Genomic DNA, 22,262 nt, shown 5'->3' on the forward strand with positions numbered 1-22,262 from the left:
GTCAAAGAAAGCTCATGTAGTGGAAAACAAAGGCATGTGGGAGACTCCAAGGTCAACTGGAAGAAGATTCTTTGTTCTTATGAGATCAAAATGGAGCTTTATGGACATCAGCCTAGATGCTATGTTTCGCGGACACCAAACACTGCACTGCAAGACAACATCCCCTACGGAGCCCCAGACATGACATGGTCAAAAAAAAAATTTAATTCAATAAAAATATGAATTCAAACGAAATACTAATTCGTGGCCACAAAATACTAAATCTGGGCCACAAAATAAGTATAACGTGCACACGAAATACTAATTTGTGGCCACGAAATACTAATTTGGGGCCACGAAGAAGGTATAATGTGCAAATGAAATACATTCCTGGACAGCTGGGTAAGCAAATTGAGTGCACCTTCTCTACAAACTGCAATAGCCTACGTGATGTCCTTAAGGTGAGTGTCTTATCTTATTCTGTTATAGTCAATATCTTGTTATCCCTCATTTAGGCAGTGCCTTTCACTGATCATCTCCTTTGAAAGTAGCATCATGTGTGACTCTCAGCGGAGGGAATACAGAGGCTATATGAGCCGCAGTGTTTAATGATGCCACTGAACGCAGCCGTGCAGTTATAGTAGCGCTTACTGTATGTATCGCGTTGCCAAGGGATCCTGTAGCCTATTAGTGATCAGAATCTAGTTTGTATTAGTTTGCAGGTTTTTGCTGCTCTGACTGAACTACTGAGGGTGTCTGTAGTGCTCTCTGGACATTTGTCCTTCAATAAAATCACAGACGATTAAAAGTTCACTATAGGCCTACTTAAGGCACTGCCTAAATGCGGGATAAAAAGATATTGACTAGAACAGAATAAGAAAAGACCCTCACCTTAAGTGTCTTTTCTGTTGGTGGAGCTGGACTGACTCAAAAACAGCTCTCAGTAAAGGCAAGAAGGACAATAGATAATAGACAATGGACAATTTCTATTTGCACATCCATTTGCACTGTTTCACTTTCATTTGCACTGTCAACCATTTTGCACTGTATACTACAGCTATAACTTTATATTTTATCTTTTATTCTATTTTTAATTCTATTCTTAAGGTTAGGATTTTTAATTTTAGTTTAATGTATGTCTCATGTATGTTTTGTATTTTGTATGCTACTGGACACTTGAATTTCCCTCGGGATAAATAAAGTATCTATCTATCTATCTATCTATCTATCTATCTATCTATCTATCTATCTATCTATCTATCTATCTATCTATCTATCTGTCTATTACGTAGGCTATTGTGGTTTGTAGAGAAGGTGCGCTCGATTTGCATACCCAGTTGTCCAGGAATTATATTAATATCATTAATTAGTATTTCGTGCGCACAGTATACCTACTTCGTGGCCACGAATCAGTATTTTGTGCGCACGTTATCCTTATTTCGTGGCCACAAAATAATAAATTGTGGGTACAATTTAGTATTTCGTGGCCACAAATTAGTATTTTGTGGCCACAATTTTGTATTTTGTGGCCACGAAATAGTATTTCGTGCGCATGCTATAGCTATATTGTGGCCACAATTAAATTTTTTTTTGACCATGTCATGTCTGGGGCTCCGTAATCCCCACTGTGAAGCGTGGTGGTGACAGCATCATGCTGTGGGGATGCGTCACAGTAGCAGGTCCTGGAAGGCTAGTAAAGGTAGAGGGTAAAATGGGGTGGTTGTGGATCAGGGAAAAATGTAGAGCCAGCATCTTGTTTTCAGAAGGTTGTTGGTTGGATTCCCCTTGTCTGCATGTCAGAGTGTCCCTGGACAAGGTACTGAACACAAAATTCTGTTCCTCATGTGCTGGTCAGCGCTTTGCATTGCAGCCACTGCCATCAGTGTATGAATGTTTTTATGAATTACTGTAAGTGGCTTTGGACAAAAACATCTGCTAAATGCCCTAAATGTAAAATTAATGCAGCAAAAAATAGGGAAATCCTGGAGAACAACCTAATTCAGTCTGAAAGAGAACTACCACTTGGGAGAAGATATATTTTCTAGCAAGACGATGACCTGAAGCATACAGGCAAAGCTACACGGAAATGGTTTAAAGACAAAAAGGTGAATGTTTTAGAGTGGCCCAGTCAAAGCCCAGACCTCAATCCAATAGAGAATTGGCTGGAGTTGAAAAGGGCTGTTCACGCCAAATCAGCGTGCATCCTGAGAGAGTTTGAGCAGCAAAAAAGAATGTTTTAAAAATGCAGTGTCCTGTCTAAACAGACTCGGTGCTGTGATTGATGTCACAAGTGCATCTACTAAATGCAGACTTGAAGGGTGTGAAGAGCTTTTTTTTGGTAATTTTTACATATGTATATTGACCATTATTCCATTTGTAAAAGCATAAAATGGGTAACACCAAGGAGAATACTTTTTATAGGAACTGTATTGGCCAGAATATGATTTTGAATTCATTCTTATGGACTGACACAAATCTTTTCTCATCAAAGTATCTTAATGTTTTAAGCTTTATTTAACATGATTTGACCTCATGTAAATAACATGAGGTAAGTCACGTAATGTTGGCTGGTTACCCACACACTAAAACAGGTTCAGCATGACCTACATTGGCAACTTAATGAATGGACAGGATGAGTGAGTTAGAGTGAAGTGACAGAAAAACGCATCAATGCTCTGTACAGTAGGCAGGCCTCTTTTGTGAAGAGTTCTTAACAGGCACTGCTGCGTGTAACATTGTGCACAACTGTTGCAGGAAGACAAGCAGGGTCTTTGTTTTAGTGTTTGTGTCCTCAGATAGTGGACACATAGACATGCACACAAACGCATTGTGAGGGCAGAGCTTGTTCCTTCTTGAGGGTGGACTCAATGTCCTCTTTGTCCACTCTCCCTCCCTGTAATTTGGCTGTGTGGGAGGAAGGCTGCCCTCGACAGTCCTCGCCACAGATTGTAAAATTAGATATGTGGACACGTACATCACATACGCACCTTTTCACAAGGTCAATGTGTTTATGCAAGCGTGAGTACTAATTACTGCCTCCTATGCTTTCATTATTCAATTCTGTTATGTATTGTTTTATTTTAGCACAGATTTTTAGACTTGTCTGGAAGATAGTCTACAAGGTATCATGAGTGATACAATCTCCATTATTGTTTAAAATGTACCACACTGAGGCCCTTATTGTCAAACTGAAATAATTGCTTAACAATATAACTGACAATGACTTGTTTAACCAGTCAATTGGAAACTAAATGTAAAACAAAGAAGTCATAGAGGGTAGCTGCCAACAAGTAACTCATCCGATGCAACTCCTGTGTCCCACATTTGAGTAAATCTGGTACAAAAGTTTTTCCAGCAGGTTCCAATGTTTCATTTCAGTTATTGACAACCCATGAAGCCTTTCATGTGTTGCCACTGATTACAAAGTTTTACAAAATTGACAGAATTATCAGTGCAGTAGTGTACGATAAAGTGCCACTCCTTTTTTAGAGGAAGGAGTTTGCCTTGATGTTTGGTGCATACAAAATAAAGGGTAATTACTGCAACAGTCAAGAACATAAATATAGAACACAAAAATGTGTGTGCATATGTGTGTGTCTGGATGTGTGGTAAAATACTGACAAATTGACTCTCCTTCTAAGGGTCGTAATCTATTAACATTTATTCATGGTAATTATTTGTAAAACACACACACAAACGCTACGTTTTTGTTCTTGAGATAAGCAGTATGAAAGCATATAATAAACGTGATTGAGAATGAGCAGTTGTAGGATATGTTCTGCTAACTTTATTGCCATCACATCCTTCTTCCTCCATCAGACAGAGGTGGATAAAGTTCACAAGGTGCGGATTGGTGTAGGGAATGGGTTGCGGCAAGACGTCTGGCGGGAGTTCCTGAATCGCTTCGGAAACATTAAAATGTGCGAGGTGTACGGCTCCACCGAGGGAAACCTGGTTTTCATGAACCACATTGGCAAGATTGGAACTGTGGGCCGCTCCAACTTCATCTACAGGGTGAGTGCTTAGTAACCCTACAGGGATAGGTTGGGTTTTTTGAAGCCGGGTTGTATGGGGTACTTATCCACATTAAGTTTACTCCGTCAGCACACCAACACTCTAAGGTTGCAAGAATTGGTTTTACAGTGCTTAAATTCCATGCTGTGCCCCCTTGTCCAAACAGGCCCTTCTAAAACATCAATATCAGTTAAAGCGTGCATTATATTTAGCATATTTTAACTGCTTTACCTTGCTGCCAGAGGGCTTTATCCTTCATAACTATATTTTTCTCAATCACAACAGCACTCCACATGCTAATTCGAAAAACCTCTGCCTTTGCAGTGATCATTTCTTTAAACAGTATAATGTTAAAAAACACTTGAACAGTCTTTCTACAGCAGTACAATTCTTAGCTTTCTACTCTGTAATTACTGTCTGCTCCTCAAAACTGGAGGCAGGCTTATTGCCATCTACTGTATGTAATACAGTGACCACGGTTAGGTACGTCATGCTTGGTGTGAGGTTCCCTAAGATGTTAAAAGGAGGTGCACATCCTCACAAGTAGTAATTGTAAACATAATACCAAAACAAGATCAAGTCAATTAAACGAAGGTAAAAGAGGTTTAGATGTTTTTGTTTTTGTGGGGTTTTTTTTATAAACTTTGATGGCATAGGGGTGTAAATTCAAGGTTTCATCATGATGTTGTGTTATATTGATTTATATCATCTTTCCGTTCAGTCATATACAGAAGAAGCTGCTGTCCTATCAATTCTGCTTTTCGACATGAAACTAAAACAACAGCACATACATTTTTTATAAAGTGTAGTTAAGTTGAATTTGAATTGAGACACTCTTAGAAAATAAAAAGGCTTACACCAGTACACTGCATTAATGAGCCTAGCTGCTCGCAAACTTTTCCCATACACACAGCATAAAAGATTACATGTGTTATTTAGACTTTTTCTTACTCATCATTGTATCTCCAGACCGAACTTCATGGATGAATTTGAGCCTGTGTGCATGTTTTCCTTGGTTGAACACTGTTGAAACAGAGCAGCTAATATTGTCTCCTCCTTTAAATACATATATATGCAATACATATCTTAGGGATGTATATTGATTTGAAAATACAATAAATAAAATAATAAATATATGTATCACTATAGGTCAAAGCAGGCATACCTTTGACTTGCACAGTAGGGTATGTGCACATGCAGCAAATTCACCTATGCATTATGTAAATCTATTTTTTAATCATGGCCCATTGTATGGATTTGTTTAATTCGTCTATTCCCCAAGAACTGCTGCAAATCAGGCAAATCTTGTGGCAGAAGCATTGTGCCAGACTTAAATTGACTGCTAAAGTGACATGGTTAGCTGAGTAAACTGTAGTAAGTGGTAGGGGGGAGGGTCAAACAGCTTACAGGAGATCTTTCTTTCAGATGCATTATCCACCATGTAACAAAGGTCCCCCATCTACAGGGTGCTTAAGGGTCTGTCAGCCCACTGTAAGTAGCATGGTGTGCTCATAGTATCATGCACACCTGTGAAACACAAGGCTGTCCACTATAACAATAATTAACTTTTTAAAGCAACTGCAATTTTGTTGAGATTATCTCTAAGAGGTGTTGTTACACCTTGCAGTACAATTAACTACATAACAATACTGTGTTTCTGTTATTTTATGATATATCTCTGACTTGTTAAAAATGATGATAATCAGGATTGAGTTATTATTGTGTCCTTTTAAACATTCCCAACTTGCAATGAATACAACATGCACTATACTCAAATAAGACACATTTCCCTGAAAACAATACCACCCGTGTTCAAACCTTATCCATAAATCACTGATAAAGCTATATTACTGCAACAAAGAAGATGAATCCAAGTGAACTATTTCAGTTGTCCATCTTGTCTTTTTTCAAGGCTTTTGAGACAAAGGCAGCAAACTTAAAGACATCATAAAACAGAATGGAACTCAGCAGAATGCATGCCTTATTCTGGGAGATTAATGAAAATGTGGGAAAGAAATGCCTCCTGCAATGAAATAAAGTAAAAAAAAATGGATCTGTCCCTTTATGTGGATCCATCCTCTATCTAGTTTAATGGAAATCCACTTAGTAGTTTATGTGTGATCCTGCTATTCATAGAATATGTTGAAATGCAACATGATATTTTAAAATTATAATATATATAATAAAAAAATGTTTCAAATGTTGTTTTCAAAATAAACAGCTTTGAATATGATTTAATACAGTATAATGTAATATAATAGAACACATTGGGCCTCATACATCAACAACTCTTAAATTTCTCTTGTATTTTCTCTTACTTTTTTGTCAAGGGAACTCTACTCTAGATGCACCTAAAGTTCTTACCATCCATACCTGCTCTAACCCAGGTGTGCTCTATGATGAACCCCACTTGATAGGAAATTGGAGGCGCGTGGCTGACTGTTTATAATTTGCCTAGGTTATGCCCACTAAACAACATATATGGGCAGGTGTAGTTGTCATGTGCAAATAGTTGTCACTGACACAGAGATTGGAGAGATGCCACCGACAAAGAAGAAGAGGAATGGAGCCATGGAGTGAGGGCATAACCTTGGTCACATATGTTACATTTCTGTAAAATTGGTTATGTGGTTTTATAAATGTTAAGCTTGATGGTGGTTTTTAGAATAACAAATCATTTACCAAACAGCCACCCATCTCCACCAACTCCTTGAACCAGACACATCTCCACGAAACTATTCCGTAGCACAAAGGAGTAGTTTGTTCTACCTAGCCAATGGCCACGACATCCAGAAGGTGGCAGTTTGTATCTGATATAATTTGGACGTCAACAGAGTGATACAGCTTTCAGTTGAGCAATGGGAATGGATCTGGAGAGGGTGCTGTGATCTGTGTATGTGTGCAATTTACAGCACTAATGATATTTTGCAATCCAGCTACAAAAGAAAAAGCACTATTAATTTTTCAATACCCTTGGAAGCACGCGACTCAAAGAGGACTGTGAAATGCCTGACCAGTCTCTTAACTCTCTCTCTGAAATGATCATGTGGCCAAAACGTGTGTGCTGAGAAGTATGGGATTTGACCGATGGGTGTCATTGCATAATAAATTAGCAGTGCTAATGGCAACCAGAAACAACTTAGCATCCATTCATGTTTCTCATCTAACAGACCTGTGTGATCTCTAAAAACACTCTCTGTGAGGCCTGGCTTTCCAAAGCATGTATTTGCAGTAGAAGCCATGAGACAGGTGCTGAACGCACACAATCATCCCAGGATTTTTATAGTCTTAGTAGGATCAATTGACCAATAGTATTTTTTACCAAGAATTAAACAATCAAATCAATAAAATTCCTCTAAAACATAACGGAGGATAGTCTTTATTTTATGTTCCTGTAATTTAAAACGTGTTTTTGTGTATTGGACAAACACATGTGGATTGTGTAAACCTGATGTTTTTCACTTTTCTTGGTAAGAGTGCTCTCGACAACTGCCTCTTACCAAAGAGAAGAGCAAAAACAAGAAAACACTGGTGAATCCCAGAAATCAATGTGCACTAACAAAATCAGAGAAAATCCTAAATATAAAACTTATAATACACATGTAACTTGTTTAATCATTGGAAAAGAAGGCAGGTATTTTGGATTAAGAGCAGCAGACTTTGAGACTGTCATGGTCCATGGTGTCTTTCAACCATCCAACCTGACTGTTTGGACAAGTTCAAAGAGGAAGAGAGTCAAAATAAGAGTCATGCTAATCCAGCTTGGTTTAAGGCTGTTCATGGCTGATGGCTAGTCACAGGAAAAGAAAATAGACACAATTGGACTCAGACTGACAAAACAACATGAAATCAGAGACTGCTGTGCCCACAGAGACCTGTCCACAACATCTCAGATCAAGCTGTTGCACTGCACGGGCGGACTTTGATCTGAGCTGACAGAGTGCAGGACTACAGCGTGACGAGGAGAGGTGGACTAACAGCAAAGTTGATGGATAGTGTTTCCCAGATGTCAAACTTTTGACATGAATATTTAGACCACCTTTTATTCACCCTGATGCGATTCAAATGACTCTGTATTTATGTATATTTCTATATTCATAATTGTAATTATATCCTGTAATTCGTGTAGCATGAAGGTTTTTACAAACTTTGATTTTGTTATGTTACCCTGTGTTGACCAAAAATGACCTTGCACCTTTTGATAATTACAAAAAATGAAATGCAATAGTAGTGTTTGCAATTGACAAGATAAAAAGCCTCTCATGTAAAAATAATGTGTCAGGGCATGAGCATCATTACGTTGCTGAACCTTGGAAAGAGGCTGGGTAAAGCATGTCAATTTTGATTAGTTGTCGTGAGTAAACTAAGTCTGTTTAGACAGTTACCAAGCTTGACCAGTAAAGTGGCTTTACTGTGGCTGTTGTAGGCATTAACCTCACTAATGCTTGTCTGTGGAGCTGCTCTTAATCAGAGGAGTTACAAAAGGGTAGCTACATGTTCTTAGCTCTAATCTCTGACCCCAGCTATTCTTAGAACTGTCAGTGCCTTTCCTGCTGAGCCACTGTTTAAGATTATAAAAATTAGGTTATACAACATAATCATTTAATGTGACATATCCTAAATTAGATAACAGGATTGTTAGTTCTGTAACATGTACGTAATTTAGTTAACAGGATTGTTAGTTCTGTAACATGTAGAATCTAGAATGTTGCTCAGTAGAGCACATACCTCTGCCAAGGCCCAGCAGTCCACTTTAATTCAATCAAGCTTAATCCAATATCAAACTGGATAGCCCTCTATCCCTCTAAACTTTAAATTACCCATAACTGCTTAACCATAAACAGCCAACCTTCAGGGGAACAAAACGATGCAGATGAAATCATTATCTCCATTGTGTTGTAGAGGACTAAGATTTTTATTTGGATCCACATCATATAGATACCTGCCAACTAAATATGCCAGCTATTTTAATCAAGATCCATGCATTATTGCCTGAATAATTAATGAAAATGTGGAGGAAAAAAAACTATTTCCTGGATCCGTCTCCTTATCTGGATACACATCCAAAGTTAACAGGTTCTACTCTTGGCTGAGGTTTATCCTCCGTCCATGTTTGGTGGAAATCAATTTAGTAGTTTTTTGTGTAATCCTGCCAACAAGCCAACCAACAAACACACAGACATGGGAGAAAACATGACTTGACATGACTAAAAAGTTACTTTGTGTTATTGGTGGTGGACAAAGTAATCATATCTTCTTGTTGATGTAATTATCAGGCAGTCCAACTGGCGGTGAGATGTAACTGTTGGGTGGATTTTATTTATCAATGACAATAGCAAACCATAAAACTGGAATGGCACTCCGTAGAGCACATACCCCTCCAAGGCCCAGCAGTCCGCTTTAATTCAATCAAGCCGAAACCATGCCAGATTTTTATTTGGATTTGCCTCAAATTGTACTCACTCACAGATACCAGCCACTTAAATACACTGATTCTTCATCAAGATCCACACATTATTACCTGAGAATTTATTGAAATAATTAACTTATTGGTAATAAACACAACAGAAATGTCAGAGAGGTCGGACCACACTGTTTAACTCTATATTTTTAAATGTTACAGTTAAGGCTAAAATGACAACAGACATAAAAATGTTTTCTATTTTAAAAAGATTCTGCATTTCAAATCATCCACCAGTTGTTTGCTCTGAAGTGAGTGTTGACTGCGACATCACAGTGATTTGGTTCCAATTTGGCTTTAAACAATATCTTGCAGATCCATGACCATAACAACTAACCCTAACATAACAGGGCATACACCTGGTCTTAAGCTAAGTTAGTCGTAACATGGCATTGTAAGTCTGACCAGACAATTACACTGGTTGCACTATGTTTAAGCCTTTTTAAGCTGTCTATATTGCAACACACTGGGATGAACTGACACGTGTTTTTTAGACAGAGAAAGGAATTACTTAAAGGGATATTCCGGTGTAAATTTAATCCATGGTCTAACATACCGTGACACCGATTAAGACCCCCCCTCGAGAGATCAAGTTTTCCGACCGCTAGCTTATGTAGTTAGGCATCATATGCTAGCTTTGCCGGATTTCACATAACTCACTACTCTTCTTCAGCAGCTAGCTCGTTGTGGGGAAGCCCTTACGAGTCGACTACCGAGTGCAGTAGGGTCCTGCAGCTCATGGATGAAAATGTATGATTATTACTCCATGAAAATGCAATCAAAGTTCATATTTGTCTTGCCTACCAGTTTATAACAGTTATTATCGAGAGCTGACAGGAAAAAGAACGGAATTGAGCATTTTTAACTGTACTCTGTAATTGGCTTGTCAGGGCTGCTGCAGCGATGGCTTTTATCCACTGACATACTGTAACCTACACTGTAATCGGAGCATTGAAATTCCAATTTAGTGCTCACCTTTCTTCTCTTCTTCATTTGTATTCACCTTAACTTGCCGCCGCTCACTCTCTCGCTCCACCACACACTCCTCACACACAGTCATTTTGTACTGCCCTGTCCCCTAAAGGAGCAATGCCACTCTGAAATTGTATCCTAATAACACACGCTGCTGCTAGGCAACAGCCTTGTGCACATTTATATGAACATGCATCACTAAGACTGTGCATAGTTAAGACTAGGATGAAGTTAAGTTGGTACAACTGATGTAGAATTAAGCAATATTACCCGAGAGGGTGTGCTTTAGCGTCATTTGAGCACGACAGTGATGCGGTAAGCGCCTCTGTCCGCAAGCAGCACTGAAGTGCTCAAATGACGTTAAAGCACACCCTCGAGGGTAATATTGCGATTATACAACAAATACCAACACACAAAAAATGCATAATCAAAATATATCCATGTTGATGGACAATTTGCTCTCAAATTTGAAAGGTTTTTGCGAGTGTGCGTCGCGTTTCCATGGAAACACATGGGGTCTGACTAATAACTGAAACAAAATCAGTCACGTCAGTAGACTCATATGTGTAATGGAACGTAGTTTACCACTCCAGCAAATAATCCAACCCTTAGTAACAACCTAGCAACAGAAAGGATTTTCTAGTCCCAGAAGAGTGAACTCCGAGTTGACGTTAATGTTTAATCGCGGCCTCGGAATTTCCCGAACTAAATCAATACTGCACAGATAAACAGAAAATGCTTATTTTTATCGCCCAAGTTATAACAAAGATGTTGATTTTTTTTTCATTTATATTTTTTATAAAACGTTTTCACCGCGGCCACAATAGTGTCTCTCACACTGAAGGGAAAATAAATAATAGCCGGGGCATTTATTTGTTTCAATCACTTAACAGACAAGGCGTTTATTTGGGACCAGGGGGCAATTTGGGACAGGCGTTTAATTTCTTCCGCTCAAAAATCTGGGATGAAAATGTCACAAACTTCGCCAGCTTCTCTGTGAATTCCCCGGCATTCTGCTGGGCAATAGTAGTCTTCCGCAAGTGAAGTTGTTGCGGTAGAGGAAACGATTTAGCCGACCAGCACTCACAGATAATTCCTCATCTGTGTTGTAACTCACGGTGGCGGACATTTGTTTCTCCATCGCCCTGATCATTTTGCGGGACACTCTCTCGTGGCGTGGCCGTTTGCTGATAACTCATTCCCGCATGTTTATCTCAAGCTCCTCGCTAGCCTTCCTCCTCCCTCCAGGAGGCAGCCTGGCCCTGTTGCTGTCCTCCTTGGACAGCTCCGTTTTTTGTTATTTTTTATCGCCAATCTCTCACCTTACGGAGCCCCTTATACGGAGCCCCGTAAGGGACATGGGGGGGAACAATTTGATAAGTGAAAAATGTATGTTTATGTTTTGATTACACTACCCGTCATAATGACTTTACCTTTCAATTTTTGTGCAGCTCCTCTTCAAGTATAATCTGGTAAAGTATGACATGGTGAAAGACGAACCAGTGAAAGATCAGCATGGTTTCTGTCAGCAAGTGGATAGAGGTGAGAGTGCAACTCCTAACATTTCCACAAAATATTTTTCTCTGTATAAAGATAACATCACTTTAATGAATGATTTGTTTTCATATAAGACTTTCTGAACCGTTCTCATTCCCAGGTGAGACGGGGCTTTTACTGTCCAAGGTGAGCGCCCTCACTCCGTTCTTTGGCTATGCTGGAAGCAAACAGCTGACTGAGAAGAAGCTGTTGAGAAATGTGTTTGTGAAGGGGGATGCCTACTTTAACACAGGTGATCTCATGGCTGAAGACCAGAAGGGCTTCATCTGTTTCAGAGACAGAGTGGGGGACACCTTCAGGTACAGTGGGATATCATGTTGCCTTGAAATAAGATGTCTTAACTGCATATGAACCATACACCAGGGCCTTTAAAAGGCAAGGCAAGGCAGGTTTCTGACTTGGTAAAAGCAGTGGCAAAAAGAAATGTTTTAAGTCTTGATTTAAAAGAGGTGAGTGTTGAAGCAGACCTGCAATTTTCAGGGAGTTTGTTCCAAATATGTGGCGCATAGTAACTGAAAGCTGCTTCTCCATGTTTACTTCTGACTCTGGGGACTGAAAGCAGACCGGTACCTGACTATCTCAGAGGTCTGGATGGTTCATAACGCGGCAGCAGATCAGAAAAATATTTTGGCCCGAAACCATTCAATGCTTAGTAAACCAACAACAGGACTTTGAAATCTATTCTTTGATAGACAGGAAGCCAGTGTAAAGATCTAAGAACTGGAGTGATGTGATCTACTTTTTCGGTTCTTGTTAGGACTCGAGCAACAGCGTTCTGAATCAGCTGCAACTGTCTGATGGAGTTTTTAGGGAGTCCTGTAAGGACACCATTACAGTAGTCAAGTCTGCTGAAGATAAATGCGTGAACAAGTTTCTCCAAATCTTGCCGAGACATAAGCCCTTGGTCTGTAGTTTTCAACATTACAGACTGAAGCTGAGCACAGACTTTAAGTCGTTCTTCCTTGGATCCAAAAACAATTATTTCAGTCTTATCTTTGTTTAACTGAAGAAAACTCTGACACATCCAATCATAGATTTGTTCAATGCATCTACTCAGGGTATGTATGGGATTATAGTCCCCTGGTTAGATGGTTATGTAAATTTGTGTGTCATCTGCATAACTATGGTAGCAAATTTCATTGTTTTCCATTATTTGAGCTAGAGGGAGCATGTAAATGTTGAATAGTAGAGGCCCCAGAATGGAGCCCTGGGGTACTCTGCTTGTCATTTTCATCCATTCAGATGTGTAGTCACCAATAGACACAAAGTAATCTCTCTCATTTAGATAAGATTTAAACCACTTTAGTGTTGTACCAGAGAGTCCAACCCAGTTTTCCAGTCGGTCCAGTAGTATATTATGGTCGACTGTGTCAAACGCAGCACTGAGATCCAGTAATACTAAGACTGAGATTTTTCCGCTGTCTGTGTTTGAATGAATGTCGTTGAAGACCTTAACGAGGGCCGTCTCAGTGCTGTGATGTGGTCGAAATCCTGATTGGAAAACATCAAAACAACCATTTATTATTAAGTAATTGTTCAGCTGTTGAAAGACAGCTTTTTCAATTATTTTACTTAAAATTGGGAGGTTTGAAATGGGCCTATAGTTATTCATTACTGATGTGTCTAGAGTTCTCTTCTTCAGGAGTGGTTTAATGACTGCTGTCTTAATGACTTGGGGGAAGACACTTGAGAGAAGAGACGTGTTAACAATCTGTAGCAGATCTGGAATCATGCAGTCTGAAACTTTTTTGAAGAACCCTGCTGGTAAAATATCCAGGCTGCAGGAGGAAGACTTCAAATGCTGTATAATGTCTTGAAGGTTTTTGTCATTGATTGGATCAAATTGTGTCAGGGTATTAGAGTTGGGTTTAGGTGGACAAAACGACAGCACACCTCCAGTACCTGGTAGAGTGGCACTGACCGCTTGTCTAATGTTCTGAATTTTGGCAGTGAAGAATGATGCAAATTCATTACAGGCCCTGGTATACAGATGTTCAGCTGCTACTGGCACAGGAGGGTTTGTTAACCTGTCGACAGTAGCAAACAAGGCACGAGCATTATTTTTGTTCTTGGTGATAATGTCTGAGAAGAAGGACTGCCTTGACTTTTTTAATTCTAAATTAAAAATGTAAAGTCTCTCTTTATAAATGTCAAAATGAACCTGGAGATTTGTTTTTTGCCACCTGCGCTCAGCTTTTCGACATTCCCTTTTTTCCATCTTGACAAGCGTGGCGTTTCCCCAAGGAGATTTAAAACATCCATCCCTGTGATGGTGTTGAGTCTCATGATGTCATTAGGGTTGAGTACAACACATTTAACAGGAAGGCTGTGATACAAACTAGCGGTGTGGAATTCAGTGATTTTATGCATTTTCCAGGCAGGAAGGGCGTCGCAAAGACATGATATACAGTCATGATATCCAACAGGGCTAAGATGGGATCTGATCAATCTCTCATTCAGCATTTCTTTCATCAGTTTTTCTAAAGAAATGAAGCATGTTCTTGAGGTTTTCTTTCTACTTTACAAAAAACTCTGGCTCCCTTGAAAATTAGACTTCGCTGCAGTCAAGCACTTTTGTGACTGAAACTTTGATATCCATAAAACTCACTGAACCTCTCTTCAAACTTCAGTAAATGTAAAATGCTAAATAAATGTATTTAGCTGTAATCTCTGATGTCTACAAACCTGTAGGAGCCTCAGTGCTATCTGTCCTGCTGTCATTATAGACATGTCTCAACTCATCCCAATTACTTAAGTCACTAATGGACTCATCTCAAGGTCACAAAGACTCAGGGTCTTGGACTTATCTAAAAGTAAGGATTGAACAACACAAAATACTATGGAGATTAAGGTTCTGTTCTAAAACTCGATTTTTAGTTCAGACAGACAGAATCCAGGGTGCTCAGAGTTTCAAACAAAATGTAATGAAGGTACTCTTTGGCAGGGCACAAGGAAAAAGATGCTTGTTAAAAACAAGCTGAGTAACAACCCAGATGGATTAAAAACAGAATTGAGGCAGCAGAGTGACTTAAAGTCCAGACAGTGGGTGTTAAAACAAGCTGAGTATCAACCCATAAAGAGCACCTACAGCCTTCTACAGGGATACAGGAATATATATCAATCATCTAAGTGGTAAGCAAATTGACTCACATTTAACAAGTACATAGAATTATCACTAATTCACTCTCCTTTCTGTTGATCCTTTTTCTGTAATAGACACTGTAAGAGCTGACAAATAAATTACATAAAAAAAGCTCTTATAACCACACAAAAAACTACAAACATCTGTAGGCTGTCTTAACGGTATACACAGGCAATCATTAAGTCCACTGACACATAGCATTAATATGTGGGATGGCTTGAAAGCAGATGTAAGTTACATGACTGTAAAACTTTTCTGTGAGAAGCTGATGTTGGCATGGCCTTAATAATAACATATTTGAACACAGCTTCCCTGTTAAATTCACCAAAGCAATTATAAATGGACATTAAAATAGTAGGCAAGGAACTCTCACAATGTATAGCTTGCTGAGGTGGCAGATATGGACTTGACTCAAGAGAAGAGAGCTCGTGTTCACTAGAGACTGTATTTCTTAATTGCTGCACATTGTGTAGACTGTCTTTGTATTTAGTCTGTTTGTGGGTTTGAGCTTGTGGCTTATAGTCTATGACAGCGATCCTCAATAGGCGGCCCCCGGCCTCCTGTTTGTGGCCCCCGAACTTTTATTCCTTCACCATGTGTTTTGGTTGGGTCAGCACGTGTGCACCGGGACTTGTCTCCATGCCAACGATACAGAGACAGCTGGGTCACTCACCACTGCGAGCGCAACTTTTAACTTTCACTTTCGTTTTCGGAGCAGTTCGCGTATTCACATTTTGCCGGTGGTAAAAGATTAACAATGGCGTGTTTCCAAGTAAATTGCTATTACAAAGTGAACAGTGAAAATCCACCACTCAGAGAAATAGGGATTTAAAATTTACATTCATTCTCTCTCTGACAGGACAAGCCCCACGTATCTGACAGTGCAGCGTTAACAAAGGCCAGACGTAGTTCAACTAATTCTACCCCGTCTAATCATGTATTTTCAAACACAAACATTGTAACGGACGGGGAGTTACTCCTGGCAAACACCATTTAATCAAAGAACAAATGATGTGAATTAACCCACAACCATCTTAGATATCATCTTATTCACAAACACATTCACGAACCATAATTACACCAACACCAACAGAATACCCAAGAGTCATTGCGCCACAGTCCACAAGGGGCGTTACAATATGCCAGGAGAAGCTGTGATGAAGATTTCCAATTTGAAACGGCATTATGAGACGAAGCATAGGAATTTTGAAGAGACATTTTCCTCAAAATTCAGCGATAAGCACAACACAAATAAATGCACTGAAATCGTCATATCAAGCTGCAAGCAGGATTCTTGTCACATCTTTGTCACAATGAAATAAAATAATGCATGACTGAAGTGATGGACACAATGTTTGAAGGCAAACAAAAAGAGGAAATATTCAACTATGTATTTTAATTTATGTTAAAATGGAAATTACATTTTATTTTAGTTAGTATTTTGTTGTTTAGAATGAAAAGGACATTTTGTTTTGAATATTACAGTATTATTGCATGTGGCCTGACCGACCTCAATACATGGACCTTTGATTTATTGAAAAAAAATCTTTGTGGCCCTTTAAGATTTGTATTTGAGTACCCCTGGTCTATGAGAAATAAAATTAGAATACAATAAGGACTATCAATATGAGCTACTGTATAAATGATAGGCTATAATATGATAATAATCATAAATATTGTATTAATCAACAGTGGTCCTCTGAACAGTCATCAAAGAGCAGGGATAGTTTCTTTCTAACAGACTTAATGAAGTTTAAAGGCGTAGCTGTAGTTTGGGGATTTTTTTTATCATAAGATCTTCACTGACTGAATAAAGCCTGAAGCCTAAATCTGCCTTAATAACACTATGTATAATAGATAAATAAAGTCTTTGTTCTCATTACTGAATAAATAAACAATAAACAAACTGACCTTAAGGACAACACAATCTATACTGTTTTACTTTGTTTATATGTGGCGGACCCTGCCACCTTTCTAGCTTCAAACAGTGATGTGGGACCTCATTTTCTCTGAGAACAGCTTGTTTATTCACTTATGGAACAAATATATATTTCTGCGTTTGTATTATTACCTCATTAAGATTGTAAATATAAAAACTCTGCGTTTGAATTTCTTCTGTGAAACTACATAGTTCTCTTTGGAACAAAATAATATCTTCTTCCCATTACGCCCAGGTTTTTAATTTTCAATAACAGGGGCATTACATTTCAGAAAAAAAACATTCTCTATAGATGTCAATTTGCCGACTGTTGCTGTAATCGCTATAAACTTGAAGTGACCCTTCTAAGTAATTTACCATACTTGTAGTGTGTTATTTCCAAACTGTACCCTCAGGGGGGGTCGGTAAAGGATTATCTTATCTTAGTCATCTTGATTGATACCATATTTTTCCCTAATTTCAGGTGGAAAGGTGAAAATGTAGCAACAACAGAGGTAACAGAGATTCTTGGGCTGGTGGATTTTATCCAAGAGGTAAATGTGTATGGAGTGGCAGTACCAGGTATGTTCCTGCTTCAAAAGAAAATTTAAAAAGCCCTTGAAAACTTACAATAGATAGAGTAAACACCTTCTAATAATGTGTCACATACAGCACATATTCTTTGTTTCTACAGCCATTTAATTTCTCATTGACCTATTGTGCACAGGACATGAGGGCAGAGCAGGAATGGCTGCCATGATTGTAAGACCAGGCCTCACATTCAATGGGCAGAAGCTGTTTGAGCATGTGATGAAGGATCTACCGGCGTATGCTCGTCCGCTGTTCTTAAGGCTTCAGGTAACAAGCAGTCCCAGTGAAAACATTTATTTTCACGTGTGATATTTAAATTTTTTTTCGTAAGTGAAATTACGATTAGAACTCTCAATGAGGACATGGAATGTAAGGATTCTGTAAGAGCTGCCACTGACTTTATTTACAGACTTCATCCCAGTGGAAGTTAACACATAGACTAGAGCCGTAATGCAGCGGACTGGTATCTGGTAGAATACCACGAACCCTTATTATGAAGAGAGCAGCTCAACAGTTGTATGCTGTCCCTATTGGAGCTTGCTGGTAACTACTACTGTTGATGTTATGATGGCATTTTCTTAATAAAACATGAGAAAAAATAAACGCAACTATACTCTCCTACAACTGACAGCAAACACTATGACCATAAATTATTGTGTAACAAGAAAATGCTTATATGCCAGAATATGAATGATGCTATGCATGAGGTCATAAAATGTCAGTTTTTGATCTGACTTGCTGATGATACCCAGAATTCCACCTGTGACGTTAAGGGCAGATAAGAGCCATATTTGACATATTCCTTGCCAAAAGAAACATGACAGTCATGCTACATAAGCTGCTTGCATACAATAGATGCAACTTGTGTTTATAGTGCAGAGAGGAATGAAACTCACTTCATCTTATTTAGGGTATGAGTAGTAGTGCCAGTTAGCCCCTTGTGGTTAAAATGTGTACTACAGAAAGAGACATTTAATAATTTTCTCACACAAAATGCCATCATAACATTAACAGTAGTAGTTACCAGCAAGCTCCAATAGGGACAGCATACAACTGTTGAGCTGCTCTCTTCATAATAAGGGTTCATGGTATTCTACCAGATACCAGTCCGCTGGGTTACGGCTCAAGTGTTACAAATTGAAAAACACGTTTTAAAACTCAACAAATATAACTTAGAAAATGGAGCACCTGAAAAAAATCTAATTTGGCCCTCAGGGGAATAATTTTCCTTTTTTTTTTACTCTGTTACACAATGGAAAAAAGTTTGAACTTAGAAAATGGAGTATTCGAAAAAAAGACCGGATTGTTTGGTAACTAACTGATCCAGTAATCATAATCAATGGTAGAAATCCAAAATTAAATCAAAAAGCATTAAAGAATGAATAGCCCACTCTCCATGTTTCACCAAATACAATTTTATTTTTCATGTAGTTTGTGTGTGAAATCGCTGCAGTGGACACAAATTTGTGGTGTGCAGTCTCCGCACACACACTCTGCCTTCTCCAGTTGGCTCATCTAGAACATCCTTACCACCTGTGAATATGGATTGTGTGTACATATATATATGTATATATGTATATATATTATATATATATAGAGAGAGAGGGAGAGAGATAGATAGATAGATAGATAGATAGATAGATAGATAGATAGATAGATAGATAGATAGATGATACCTTGAAATTACACTGATGATGTTTTTCCGCAGGAGTTCATGGAAATGACAAGTACTTTCAAGCAGCAGAAGTTCAAGTTGGTGCAGAGCGGCTTCAACCCCTCAACTGTCACTGATCCTCTCTATGTGTTGGACTACCAGCAGAAGAGCTACATTCCTCTCACAGATAGTATCTACCAGAGCATCCTTGCAGGGGAACGCAAGCTATAGAATTTAGTATGGCTGCTATAACATGACCTGAAACAATGCACAAAGAAGGATGGAAATTAGCTCTACTTTTTGCAGCACTGACACTTAGCATTGAGCCTACAATCTATTGAATGATTGACCGAGGTCTGGATGATAAGCCATTGTGATGAGTTTTGGGAATTTTGGCTTTGGTAATAGAGAGATAAATGGATTAAGGAGATTTAATGGGTTATCTCCGTTTATTTAAATTATTTAAATGGGTAAATGACCAAATATTACTGGAAACCATCCCTGAATATGCAATTAAAGGTATAATTTGTAAGATAGTTGATTCTTGAAGCTCATTCCCAGCTCTTATAATACAGATGCTATGGGTTGGCAGGTCAGACCGGCCACCAACCCAAAGCATCAGTATTTGAAGAGTTTGGAATGGAACTTAACAATCTTACAAATTGGACCACCTTTAAATTGAAAAATTAAGACCCATTTAAGATATTAATGAAGAGATGGCATGCTATTTGGTCAAGTGATTTGGTATTTCTGTTACTCTTTTAAAAGCCCTTAAATTGTGCAGAGAAATAATGAGATATATCACAACCTACTGAGAGTTCCGTTAGAATCCAATCAAGGTGCCTTCATTACATAAATACTCATGGGCTGATAAGAAAAGTGCTGATTAAAAAAAAAAAAGTAATGTAAAATTAAGGGATTCAGTTTCGTAGTTAATAAAAAAATAAAAGTTCTCAAAGGGTGTGTGGAATTTACAACCGAAATAAATGGTTCACAAATTATTTATGAAACAATAATAACTATATATGTACTTGATGTTGAGAGATTTTGGATATGAAGTGCCAAAAAGTGCCTAGAAATTAATCTATATCAAACTGAAATGCTGTGAAATTCTGATTCTATGATTTATTTATTTTTGTTTTTAATTTTTTCTTTTGCTTTTGTTGACCCAAGATTTTAATCTGGAATTAACCGGAATTCATACTTGAAATGAGAAATGAGTGTATTTGCTGTTGGTTAAAAAGTCCATTAACAGGTAAGATCTTCACTTCACAGTAGATGCAGAATCAGGGCAGATGGGATTTGTACAACAATAAGATAAGACAAACTTTAATGTTTCTGCTTTTTTTAACAATTCTTAATCAATAACATTCGGAAGTAGACTCATCGTTTTTTTCCAGCGCTAACAATGGAAGTACCTAAGGAGTGAGACACGCACTTCTCTCGTATCTCTGTTGAGAGTTGAATTTGCAGTACCAGCTGACTAGGATCTATTCCTAGATGGAGGATGTTAATAAATACACACACTTGCAAGAGACTGAGCCGTGCACGCTGTTGTTATCCTGAGTTCTGAACAATTTGAGTATCATATTCTGTTCATTGTTTATGTGATGTAACCGAGCTATCAATACCCAGTAACATTCAGAACGTTCAATTCAATTTTGTTTGTGATTATACAGAGTGTCCGCTGAGAATAAAAAAACAAGTCAGTGGGCACAAATCTGTACTCTTTTTAGTAAATGCACATTTGCAGCTCATTTTTGGTAAAAGATGCCTTGCCGCTGTACTTAAATGCGACAACCTTTTGTTGCAGTAAACCTCAGGTGTCATCTCATTTAAAGTGTCAATATGGCCGATCTTACTACTCAGCTGCTGTCATTTCTCTGACAATGTTGTGATTATAAAAGAGAAATGTTATCTGCAGCTTAGCAGCTCAATAAAGGGTAACTCCACCAATTGGACACATCCTAGAAAAGGAAGAAGAATGCATGGATTGAAAATAGTGATATCTCTGCCTCTGCAGTAGTGATTTGGATAATGTGTTTTGAACAGTCTATAATGACTCTAACAGTGATAGAAGAGTGCAATGTTAGCCGAACAGATTGGATTTTAAAATTCAGTCAACTACATTGCCCACACTTCAGTTCAGCTGCTGAGTGGCAATTTATCAGATTAAGTGCAGCTCCCTCTGGAGTACTGGTGGATTTACCCTTTATTGAAAACTAGTCAACTAAATGCATATGAGCTGTGATCACATGTCATGTTTTTTTTCTGTATCTGACAAAAGATGCAGAAAAATATGTCATGAGAACATCCATACTATGTATTCAGCTCTATTACATAACAATCTCTGTCCAGAAGAGCGTTTTAGTGCTGTTTCAGAATAATCTCCGTCTGTACGGCACACCTGAAAATGCCTATCATGTAAGCATTTATGTATACTGGGCATGCGCATGCAAGTGGAAGCAGGTAGCAAATGTATACTCTGGTCCACTGGTTGCTTAGTTGCAGAATATACTATGAATATTTTGTAATTTGACTTACTAATTACCTACTAAAATTTACCTATGGTTTCTATTATGTGTAGAAGGTACTGCAACAGTAGATCATTCTTTCTGAAAACCGGACAAACTTGAATCTTCCTGTATAATGATTTTTTTTTATTAAATCATTGTCAACAGCATTTTGTTCCTTTTTCAATCAATGTAATTTCAGTCTCTGTCTTTCTCATAATAAACAACATTTGTATCATGTTTGTACATTAGATCACATTTGTACATGGTAAAGGTTTAGGACCTGACTGTTAGGTTTGCCTTCCATTTTGACATCACATTTGGATGTGTTCCATCCATGTGTTTTCAGTTTACTTGACATCACAATTGGACATGTCCAGTCCATTTTTATATCACAGTAGGTGTGTTCAGTTTATTAAGACATCTACATTGGTGTGTTTTTCATTGTAACAACGGAGTTG

At 38.3% G+C, this 22,262-nt stretch overlaps 1 protein-coding gene across 1 annotated transcript in view; it reads left to right on the forward strand.

Moving 5' to 3' along the window:
- slc27a6 (solute carrier family 27 member 6) overlaps positions 1-22,041 on the forward strand; it is a 42,757-nt gene extending 20,716 nt beyond the window's left edge. The window contains exons 5-10 of the mRNA XM_030435935.1: positions 3,799-3,993; positions 11,878-11,968; positions 12,084-12,282; positions 17,528-17,625; positions 17,771-17,901; positions 19,343-22,041. Of these exons, the coding sequence (XP_030291795.1) occupies positions 3,799-3,993; positions 11,878-11,968; positions 12,084-12,282; positions 17,528-17,625; positions 17,771-17,901; positions 19,343-19,519 (891 nt within the window). The 3' untranslated portion in view covers positions 19,520-22,041. The remainder of the gene's footprint in view (positions 1-3,798; positions 3,994-11,877; positions 11,969-12,083; positions 12,283-17,527; positions 17,626-17,770; positions 17,902-19,342) is intronic.
- The last annotated feature ends 221 nt before the right edge of the window (positions 22,042-22,262 follow it).

The sequence above is a fragment of the Sparus aurata genome, chromosome 12 (genome assembly GCF_900880675.1).
Source record: "Sparus aurata chromosome 12, fSpaAur1.1, whole genome shotgun sequence".
Classification (NCBI taxonomy): domain Eukaryota; kingdom Metazoa; phylum Chordata; class Actinopteri; order Spariformes; family Sparidae; genus Sparus; species Sparus aurata.